Genomic DNA, 11,838 nt, shown 5'->3' on the forward strand with positions numbered 1-11,838 from the left:
AATACTCACCTCCTGATCTAGCGGTATGAATTTAGTGTCCATGGTGACCACTCTGAAATGCACTGTGGGAAAGTTAAATGGGGAAATGTCTGAATCTAGAAAATGTTTAGGATCATGTTATAAAGATCTTTACAACCAGTTGCACGGGAAAATGTTACTAACGTGTTGTATCGTGTTTGTTGTGGACATAAGATACAACTTACTTACTTACTTACTTACAACAAGTCTTGCTGATCCTAGCACTTACCAGCTGCCTTGAACTGACACGTAACTATTAAAAACAGCTCTCATTGATGCGCTTATTCTTACTGTACTCTACCATTTTTTAAATTGTTGAGAATTGCTTTAAAACTTAAACTGTTTACCATGTTGTTAGTCGCTTTGGCTAAAAATGCGTCAGCCAAATGTAATGTAATGTAATGTAATGTAAGATCATGCCCTACTTAACATAGTTCTAAGTATATTTGTTGTGCTTTTTGTGGACAGGACCGTGAAGAGTGACAGGAAGTTAGTGGAAGAAAGATGTGGTGGGATCGGCAAATAACTGCAGGTCGGATTCGAACTTGGGTCACCGTAGGCACTTGGACAAATACATGATATGGGCACAGTACTGTTGTGCCACAGTGTCCCACTTGAATAGAGAAGTTTTAGATAAATTCTTGAGCTCTATGTGAGGCAGTGTGCTGTGTGGACATACCTGTTTGGCCTGGGGTGTATATGGGTTTATCTGTCTGGATGAAGGTTACGGGAGCAGGTTTTGGCCTAAACTTCACCCGACTTTCTGAGGTCCAGTAAGATGTTTGACCTTTGACCTCTACTGTGATTTTCTGTACAGATCCTTCTTTCACCAAAGGGGCCTGTAAAGTGTACACCAGGGCGAGAGTCAGAAATAGAGGCAATCATGCATCTGTAGTACATATTATGTACACAAAGGGGTATTGATTACGGTTTTTCCAATTTCAATTTCACTTATATAGCGCCAAAACATTACGCATGTCTCATGGCGCTTTAGAGTGTTAAGCAATCAGAGAAGGCCCATGAGTAACTAGCCTGGCTAACGTCAGACCTCATCTCATTGAGATGGGGTCTGGGAACTAGACATTAATTTTCTCGTATTTGAAACGTGGTTTATGAATGCCCAGAGCCGTTTATTGGGTGCTACGAATGTCTATCAAATGTGTCTGTACGTAGCTCATAACGGCTTCGGTGTGTCGTCATCGTCTTGCTGCCCTCCCTCCGTTCTGTGATTGGTCCCCTAACTGAGGCGAAAATTTGCTCCATGGCATCCAGGCTGCCTAGCAGCGTGAATAAAATCGCTTGCGTAAGGCAGCATGGGAAAACCCAGGCTAATGAGTAACAGGGGCGAGGAAAAACTCCCTAGAATTGGAGATACATACAGGAAGAAACCTCAAGCAGATCCACGACTCAAGGGCCTGACCCATCTGCCTAGGGTCAGTTACAGAACAGTAAGGTCTGTATACATGATAAATTAATAAGTTAGGTGTAGACTAGAGAATAGAACATGGTGTTTAAAGCCACCTGAGGTATATGTTATAGAGGTGGGATGCTTTGTTTGTTTGTTGCTTAGTTGCTTTGGTGCAAATCTTTCTATTTCATTCTTGGCTGTCAGGTCACATGTTAACATGCTAGACAGACTGTGACAACTAGTTATGGCAGCTATGTTCAACACTTTTACATGTAATGATTCAAGTAATGTAGGACTATTCAGCATGAAACCAGTATAATGCATTTTGATCAACGTGACAGTAGCAATCGGAAATGTGAAAAACAGCAGACATTTTTACACAATCAAGTGCAGGAATGTACTAAACATTTGCTGTTTGTACAAATAAATTAAAATAGTGTTTAAGATGTGCACAAGTGAGAAGATTATATGGTGTATGAACAAGCAGTCTTGAGAATTTCAATTCTGAACAGAGAAATGCACAAAACTGACTGAGAAAAACTGTAATTAATTACTTAATTAGTGCTAGTGGGTGGAAGAGAGTTTTCTCCACGCTGTAGAGATGGCTTGTCTGCTGTAAATGGAAATGTCTGCTGTCTAATAAGTCAGCATCTACACAAACCCTTTGGAAGAGTCTAGTGAGGTGTGGACTGTCCCTAATTCTGGGTGTAACTGCAAGCTTTAAAATTGTTCAGTCCTCTGTCAGTCAAGATCATCATCATACTGACCTGGAACTGGAAGCAGCGGTGAAAGTCCTTGTCTGATGTTTCCTGGTGCAGCATCTTCTTCTCATCTCCATTGGTCAGATATATGGACATGAGCAGAGTCTCGTTTGGACTCAAGAGGCTGGCACAGAGTTTGGCTTCGGACTCTGACCATATCTGGGCAGGAAAGGTCACCAGGAAAGACCTAAGGAGAACATACAATTGATGGAGTGTACAGTAACTCTTTCCCATTGCATTATTAAACCTCAGTGGTTTAAAACTCAATTAGCATATATTAGCAGTTAGCATTATTACTTGCGTATAGTTCTGAGTATGTATAGCAACGCTGAAGATCTTCATTCGTGTCAAATGCAATGAAATGCCTGAAATGCAGAAATACTAGATGTACCGCAGAGCGGTACAAAATATGACCGCCGCCCAGTCCAGCACATGTTTTCCACAAAAATAAGTCACGCTGAAAGGCATATATGATTCTAACTGTCTCACTGAATTGCATTATGCACACTCAATTCTCACTGGTATCTGCTAGACAACAAGTACCAAAACATGATTAGTTCATAGATTTCACATGTAATATACATTTTATACAACCCCACCCCCATCTTGCCTGTTCATAATTCTGAGAAATTCTTGAATTTAGTGCATGTGTGCGTGTACATGTTTATGTGTGTGTGGGTGGGTGTGTGTGCGTGCATGTGTGTGTTTGCCTGTTTATGTGCCTGTGTGTGTGCAAGTGCATGCATGCGTATATATGTCTACTGTGTGAGTATGCGTCGGATTACTGTGAATGTATGTGTGTGCGTGTGTATCTGTTTATGCACATGTGTGAATATGGAATGGGTTTACATGACCCCTGGAGGCAAACATACGCAAATAATTGGTCATCCTAGGACCTACGGTTCTCAAGATATTCACAGAAAACTGTGTCTGCCCTACCCTCCTTTCGGGGGTCCAGTCCAGCGGGGGGGCTACAGATAAAAACGAAAAGCGATGGTTCCATGCTATCCATGTGGGGGTACATGCCCACTAAGTTTCGTGTACCCCGGTCTTACAGTGTCCCGGGAATTTGGACAAACTTCGCTGCGCGGCGGTCATAATTAAGGGGAGTGAGCTGTGTGGAGAGGGCTGTACTCACGGATCTGGTGTTGCTGTGGAGGAGCAGAAAGTGTAGAGGCAGCTCAGCAGCCCTCCAGCAATCAGGATCCTGGTGAGGGCCATTCTACTGAGCCTGTCTGCAGGGGAGAGTCTCACACAGCAGTGCTGTTCCTCTGCACTGAACAGCCTTATATTTCAACTGCCTGATGGAATCAACACCCCCTTTCACAAACACACACGGCCCAATGATTAACCTGCCGTTACACCACTAGCATATTTTTTGGTGAGTCATCGTGCCAATATGACCTATAGTCTTTTACTGGAAAAGTATCAATAAATGAAGAGTTCAGATGCAAAACCCTCTAAATCCGTCTGACCACTTTTCTTTTAAATGAGCATTTAAATTCAGGTTCCTATAGGTTTTTACCTATAAATCGATATTTCAGACCAGGAAGAGAGTGGTATTTAGTGGGTTTAGAAGTTAAATTATTTGATTAGCGTATACTATGTGTGGAGAGCATCCCCTCACCATCTTTATCTCATTTTTGACATAGGTGGCATTTAGAGGCTTTTGCATCTGAACCCTTCAAATACAGTTGTGCTCATAAGTTTACATAACCTGTGCATACACATGCTAAAGCTAAAAAATCGTCTTTTGGAAATTAATCTTAATGCCTTAATTAACAAAATGCGGAAAAATCCAACCTTTAAGGACACCAATTTTCTTTGTGAACTAATAGTGTATCATGAATACAGGGAGTTAATTGTATATCAGGGGTTCTTATGTAGAATGACTACACAAAATATGGAATAATTACACTTTGTTGGTTGTGTGTATAAGATGGATTTACATCTGCACAACTTATATGGGATAAAACAACATGAATATTATATTTATACTGTATGAATTCTTGTGGATATTTTATACTGCATCTACTTATTGCTAAGGGTATTCACTGCAGCTATAAGTATGGTAGCACCAAAGGCGGAGAAGGGGGAGGAGACCAATTTTGATTAAATTTAATTGTGACATAGTAACATTAATTTGACAATGTAAAGCACTATACAGATTGTACATGAATTCCCATGTACAATCTGTATGGGTATGGATTATTACTATGCTACATAGCAATGTGGTGCATACAATACCCTCCATATTATTGGCCCCTCTGCTAAAACTGACTAATAAAAAATAATCTGTTGTAAAATATAATTTATTTCAATCTCACAATGAAAACAATGAGGAAATATCAAACCTCGAAGGGAAGCAATTTTATTTTAAGAAAAAGAAAAATCTCATAAATAAATAAATATTTTTTAACAAAAACATGTCTCTTTAGTCTCTTAAAATTATTGGCACCCCTGCTTGTAACATCTTCTTAAGCCTCCCTTTGCCAATAAAACAGCTTGTAATATTCTCCTATGACACCCCATAAAGTTGGAGAATACAAAGCAAGGGAAAAGATTTTTCTAGGGGTGCCAGTGATTTATTTCTTTATGAGATTTTCCTTTATCTCAGAATAAATGTCCTTCCCTTCAAGGGTGGATTTATTTCTCATTGTTTTCATTGTGAGAGTACAATAAATTGCTAAAAGATTATTTTAGTCGACTTTACCAAAGGTGCCAATAATTCTGGAGGGTACTGTACAATTGATTTAGAATGGGGGGGGGGGGGGGGTAGGTGTACTGTGGAAGGCACACTGTCCCATAACAGGTTTAAACAAAAAGTCTCTTGTCCAATATACAGTAGTATTTCCACATGAGCGACAGAAGAAGACAGAAACAGAGCGTCCGACAAAAGCTTTGCTGAAAAGTTGTTTTTTGGCCGTATTTACTCTGGGCCTCTGAGGAGAGTGCCCTTTTCACCGTTTACAGAAACAAACAGAGAGAGGAATGCTTTGGTGATATGTGGAGCAGGCAGGAGCGTAAGGGAGAGGGGGCTGAGGAACAGACACTCTGGTGGCTACTTTATGTCGTGCATATGTCTGGTGCCACACACACAGAGACATGTTAATCTCACACACCAGTACTGATTAGACTCAACCAAACCCACAGGAGACATGGAGCTCAATTTCTTTTACCTAAACAAAGGTCTCTGTCACTCTCTCCATGACAGATACTTTGTCCATTTGAACCTCTTATGATGCAATACCTCTTAGTAACCTACCTATTTGACAGCAGTCATCACATTTCTCCTCAGCTCCTCCCTATTGCTTGTGCAGCAAGTTTATATTGTATTTCTTGATGTTAATCTCATTGATGCCTCAGTTATTGCTCATTCCCACCCAGTCATTCTGCTGCTTAAGTGGGCTTTACCCAATCAGATTGAGCTCGCTGATTAGTTTATGTGTCATGTAACCCAGAGGCCTCTCATGCACTTTAGAATGTGCAGGGGACCTCTCAGAGATTGAATTTAGGAAGAATGTTGTGTCTTGCTAAAGGTGTCAATAATGTAACTGTATGAGAATGCTGTGCCTAGCTGATGTGTACAACAGCAAAGCAGTTATTGGATTTACAACCTCTACAGAGAGTGGGACGCACCAGCAACCCCTAGCCCTATAGGTCAGTAATGACCTGCTGGCTATAATGTTATGTATAAACTTAAGGTTCTACATAAACTGCCTTTCAGTTTGAGCCACTCATACTCAGTGGTCGTATTACGACAGGTCAGCAACAGTGTCCTTAGAGTCCCTTATTAGACAGTTAGACATTAGCACAGATTGGGGTCAGATTACACTATTTCAGCCTGATTTTGTTGTAGCCAATACATTTTTAGAGTTGTACTTGATTATGAAAAGGTCGGGAATGACATTGAAGAAGGAGTGCGTCTTACAATTGACACTCCACGTCGAGTGTTTTATTGTCTGTGACGTGCCATGACTCCAGGATGAAAAGTCTAGCATGTCAAAATTATGTACTGGTAGACTTCCGGCAGGTTTAAGTGACAAACAATTAACAAACACTGGACAAACAGAAAACAATCTCGTCAGAGACGCATCTCATACTGAATAAACCCCAAGCATTAAATAACAGCGCTCCTCAGACGAACGACGTCTAGCTCTACCACCGGTCCGATCTGTTGTTCCTTGTTGGTGGAACACACTGCCAATTCCTACAAGGGCAGGGACATCCCTCTCCATTTTCAAAAAACTCCTGAAGACCCAGCTCTTTAGAGAACATCTCCTCTCATAGCACCACTTACAACAAGTCTTGCTGATCCAAGCACTCACCAGCCGTCTTGAACTAACACGTAACTGTTAAAAACAGCACTCACTGATGCACTTATTCTTACTGTACTCCATTTTTAAATTGTCCTAAAATTGTAGAATTGCTTTAAAACTTAAACTGTTTACCATGTTGTTAGTCGCTTTGGCTAAAAATGTGTCAGACAAATGTAATGTAATGTAATGTAATGTAATGTAATGTAACACTGGTACCCCCCCCCCCACCCACACACACACACACGTATACTAAGAATGGGATATCATTCTTTTTACAAATTGAGGGTTTTCAGAACGTGACCTTCTGGGCGGTAACCCAGATGAGCGACCATATTGGAGGCACTCAGTGTAAACAACTGAGTACAATGGAGTATTGTATGCTTTGAATACTTTAAGTGAATGTAGCCATGTCTAAACAACAGAAAAGCTTATCAAAACACATCCAAGAAGCAAAGGCATATAGGGGAAGGACTTGGACCACAACAAAAGGCACGATATTTTCAGAAATTACGGTTTATTTGCCGTGCAGATCCCTACGAGTTGGCTCCTAAAGGAAGAATCGACGGGTTGTCATGGATCCAAGAAGAGGGAGCCAACTCGTAGGGTTAGAGGACACAGAGTTGGGGTTTACACTCAACCTGGCAGTTAGCTGCTGTAGGTCAAGCAGGGGCAGCTTTGAAGCTTGAAAAGACACGGTCATAAATATAAATAATAATAATAAATATAGCTGCAAGCAGCAATGTGGGGCCCAAGCAGTTGAGCAGGAGTTGTCATGGCAACCCAATGTTGCTACATTATACACACACCCAATTAACCCCCCATCCCACACACACACATATACACAGATAAACCTCCTCTCCCACACACCCCAATAGCCCCCCACACATACGCATACCTCAAATATCACCAAATGTATTGTGCGTCCTCAGGTTGTAGTCACGAGTCCACATACCAAGTTTGGTGTCGATACGAGAAAGTGTTGATAATTATAGCGCCCCTAGTGTTCAAAGGTCACTAAATATATTGAGCGTCTTCGGGATGTGTCCCGAGTCCATGTACCAAGTTTGGTGTCGATACGAGAAAGTGTTGCAAATTATAGCACCCCTAGTGGTCAAAGGTCGCAAAATTGATTGTGCATCCTCAGGATGTGGTCACAAGTCCATGAACTAAGTTTGGTTTTGATACGTCAAAGCATTGCTGAGATATGACCTAATCTTGTGTTACTCTAGCGCCGCCCTAGTGGTTGAAGGTCACCAAATGTATTTTGTGTTCTCACGATAAGGTCCCAAGTCCATATACTAAGTTTGGTTTCAATACGTGAAAGCATTGCTGAAATATGAGCCCCCTTTCTGTGATAATAGCGCCACATAGTGGTCAAAGGTCATCAAATTTATTGAGCTTCTTCCTAATTGGGTCCTGAGACCATGTACTGAGTTTGGTGTTGATACGCGAAAGCTTTGCTGAGATATCACTTCACTTCCTGTTTTGCGGCTTTTAAGTTACATTGATTAAATCCAATATGGCGGAAGATCCAACGTGGCGGAAATTGACGTCATGGGGTGCGTTGAGTTCGGCCTCATCCAAGGATTCCAAGTATACCTCAATTTGTATGGTTGAAACTTTAAGCGCATAGATGTAATGCAAAATCTGACACATTGGGGGCGCTAGAGCACTTGACATGAAACTTAGTTAAATTAAATCATATGACTACCGAATCAATGTGCCAAATTTCCCAACTTTTTACTGTATGGTTCAATTGCAAATGAGCGTTTCGTTATAATAATAATAAGAACACATAGAATCACTATGGGTTGCCTCGCAGCTTCGCTGCTTGGCCCCAAAATATAGCCGCAAGCGGCAATGGCGGGCCCAAGCACCTCCGGTCTGCAACCCATGACATTTCAGAATCCAACAAAGCACCAACGTGGTGCGTTTGTGAAATGTACATATTTGATGCGTGTGCTCTTTGTTTTTGCATTTTATTTTCTGGCACATTTACTTGCTTGGCCAGGTGGGGGCGCAATGCAAGGCAGGCCCATTGAGTCTCATTATAATCATATATATTAATATGAGAAATTTCAGACCATTCATTTTGAGCAAAGAACATTTCTGATACACTTTTTGGTTGGCCAGATGGTGGCGCTATGTTAGGCATGGAAATTACACATGTGAATATCATCAAAATAATGATATTTAATTAAAATTTTGTAAATAAATTCTAAAAACTATTCTGACTATGGCCAGCTGATGGCGCTATGCCACACTGGCATATTGGGTGTTTGGATGTCATATACACCTAATCTGATAAATCTGATGCATCTGATTGTAATATCCAACAGACTTGGAAAAAACACATTCCTTCTCTTGCCAATTGGTGGGGCTATGCAAGGCATGTTAAAAAGACAAATGAATATCATCATCATGATATCTAATTTTGTGTAAAATTTCAGATCAATCAGTCAAAGCATTGAACATTTTTGGCACATTTCCTGATTGGCCAGATGGTGGCGCTATGCTAGGCATGTGAATTCCACATATGAATGTCATCACAATCATGATATCCAATATTTTGTAAAGTTTCAGATCAATCCATCAAAGCATAGAATATTTCTGGCACATTCAATTCAATTTTATTTTTATAGCGCATTTAACATGCACGAAGTGCAACACAAAGCGCTCCACAAACAAGACACATAACAAAAAGACAAAAGATGCCGGGCGGAGCGCAGGGGCGTCACTAGACCTTATTCACTGGGGCACGTGCCTTAGTAAAAGTCTCCAGTGCCCCAGTAAAAGTCTCCAGTGCCCCAGTAAACTTCTAGCGCTGCTCTCGCTGGAAACGGCATTCATGAGCGCATCTCCGTTTTAATCATGGCTCGAGCCCAGGGTAGGAATTTCACGGCGGCCACGACGGCCATGGCCGTCGTAGCCCCTTGCGTTGGCCGTGAGGCCCCTTTGAAAATCAGAGGTTTACAGGCCACGGTGGCCTTGGTGCCCGCTTCTTTCAATATTCTGCTTTGCGTTGTACTAATAGCAATTTTATTTAGCCTGTGGCCTGTCAAAATAATCTTAGCATTCACAGCGCAAATTTATTTAGTCTTTTACGCAGTGGAGAAAGTGACAGCGCAAGAAAGAAATTGCGTCCAAATTCACCCATTCTCAGTTGAACTACTCGCGAAGTAGCCTATTCATCACACAGACATCACAAGTATCACATGAAAGAGCTTTTTCTCAGCTTTTAAACGATGTTAGCCGATAATTGCTGTGTTGAACGGTTCGCGAGAAAAGTAAATAATATAATTCAATTTAATCATACATTCTACTGAAGGTTTTGCGTCCCATGATCTCCCTACCCATTCATCTCGGTGGAATACTTTACGAACCCTTCTTTTAACACATGACAAACCATATATCAGAATAAACAGGAGACCTTACCGAACACAAAGGTGTAAAGCAGTCCCCTGTACAGTTAGCCGTTCCAGAGTAATCCAGTTTTGAGTTTGCAGTAAAGTTCGACATACATGTATGTCTCCAAATTTGGGCTTTAAGTTTTATAATGTGTTTAAATTGTTCCAGATGATTTCATAACGGGCCAAATACAAAATAAATGTTACAAATATCGCCTAGATATTGGTAAATCAGAGTACAGCTGACTAAGAATTTGTGAAAGTAGCCTTAATGATCACAAAATGCTAATGCAAAGCTATTTGAGTTTCTTAAAGCTGAGCTGTGAAATTGTTCAATACATGATTTCATAACAGGCCAAATATAAAATAAATGTTATATATAGCCTAGATAGTCAGATGATTTACAGTTCTATGTAATATGTCATGTTTTCATTTCATGTTTTTGTAATGTTTCATACAGTGATGCAGGTCTACTGCAGTGAATAGGCTAAACTTTGATCATTGTTATAGCCTACTACTGTATAGTTAACTTTGGCCTTGGTGCCCTGACATGTGGCCTTTGTGCCCCCCACCAAATATGCCCAACTGAAGGCCAAGTGGTCTTGCCCCCAGAATGGTGAAATTCCAAGCCTGCTCGAGTCTGTCACTTACCAGCCAATAAAAAAACACAAGAATTAAGAATAAAAAAACAAGGATTAAAGAAAGGGGCCATAATAGCCAATCAGGAAATAGCACCTCTGTAGCTGGCTAAGATTGAACGCAACAACCAATGAAAATCGTTCACATGATTCTTCCCAGTGTTTCGTTGTACTTGCACACACATACACTGTGGAATCCGCTGGAGCTCGGTACATCACTTTGAGCATAGAGTAAGTCGTCCCCTGTTTAATGTTACAACAAATTCACAACTTGTTTGACAGAAAAAATGACAAGTTGATCGCTGTTAGAGAGTGTTACCCACATAACTAGCATCTGTTTTTCTATGCTTAGCGTCATTGTAGCCTAAATTTAGCAACAGTTTACCAGCTTGTGCTCTCTCCCTCACACACACACACTCACACCATGCGTAGGCTGCATGCACACATGCGGACAATTGATAAGGATTTATACGTATACTGTAGAGAGAGTCCTGTAAAAGTAGCCTATAGCCTACTGTTTGTGAAGCTGTCCTACTGTAAAACTAAACATAGCCTTCTGATAAACTATTCAGAGATGGACATCAGAAAATTCTTCCTGAACAGAGGCAGAGGGAGAGGAACAGTGAGGAGGATGAGGGAGGTATGATCATTTTGCCCACATTAACGGTAACATTAACATTTATGCTGGTAATAGCCAGTGCTGTGATTTGATCAATGGTTTAAAGGCAAACTTAAATAAGTTTGCTGCATTTGCAAATGTAGCCTATAAGAATATACACAGAATCAGAGTAGCCATCTGTGTAGATTATTATAGGCTACATTTGCAAATTATCAACAAAAGTCAGTATGAAGGCTTTAGTAGGCTATTTAAGCTACTGCTACTACAAAGAACTGCAGTATTGCCAGGATGTCTATAGGACCCTTGCCTGAGAGGGAAGTATATCTCAATTTTGACTAAAAATAAGCTTCCCTTGTGTTAGTAGGAAAGCCTATTAAATTTATGCAGTGAGTATAGGCCTACTAATGCCTATGTGTTTGGATGTTGCTGGATAGTGGCTGCTACAACAATTGAGGGAGAGAGTGCTGGAGGAGGAGGAGAAGAAGGTCGAAGAGAGGGAGAAGAGAGGGGAGAAAGAGCACAGGCTGGGCAGTCCAATACCAAGCAGGAGGAGGAGGAGGAGAGAGACAGGCAAGAAACGGATGAGGACATGATGGGGGCTAGACGTAAAACTATTTTTAATAAAACTTTTTTTTAATGTTGGGGGCCTGTGCCCCAGCAAAGCTCTA

General features: G+C 41.0%; 1 protein-coding gene across 2 annotated transcripts in view; it reads right to left on the bottom strand.

The window, feature by feature from the left end:
• The window catches only part of LOC121688789 (alpha-2-macroglobulin-like), a 29,111-nt gene extending 25,635 nt beyond the window's left edge, over nt 1-3,476 (bottom strand). Inside the window, exons 1-4 of one of the 2 annotated variants that reach the window (XM_042068625.1) lie at nt 3,326-3,476; nt 2,194-2,374; nt 698-857; nt 10-62 (exon numbers count right to left, since the gene is read on the bottom strand). In XM_042068625.1, coding sequence (XP_041924559.1) covers nt 10-62; nt 698-857; nt 2,194-2,374; nt 3,326-3,408 — 477 coding nt within the window. In that variant the 5' untranslated portion in view covers nt 3,409-3,476. The remainder of the gene's footprint in view (nt 1-9; nt 63-697; nt 858-2,193; nt 2,375-3,325) is intronic. The other variant, XM_042068624.1, reaches the window with a different exon arrangement.
• Nucleotides 3,477-11,838: the final 8,362 nt, after the last annotated feature.

This window comes from Alosa sapidissima, chromosome 17, assembly GCF_018492685.1.
Source record: "Alosa sapidissima isolate fAloSap1 chromosome 17, fAloSap1.pri, whole genome shotgun sequence".
In the NCBI taxonomy this organism is placed as follows: domain Eukaryota; kingdom Metazoa; phylum Chordata; class Actinopteri; order Clupeiformes; family Clupeidae; genus Alosa; species Alosa sapidissima.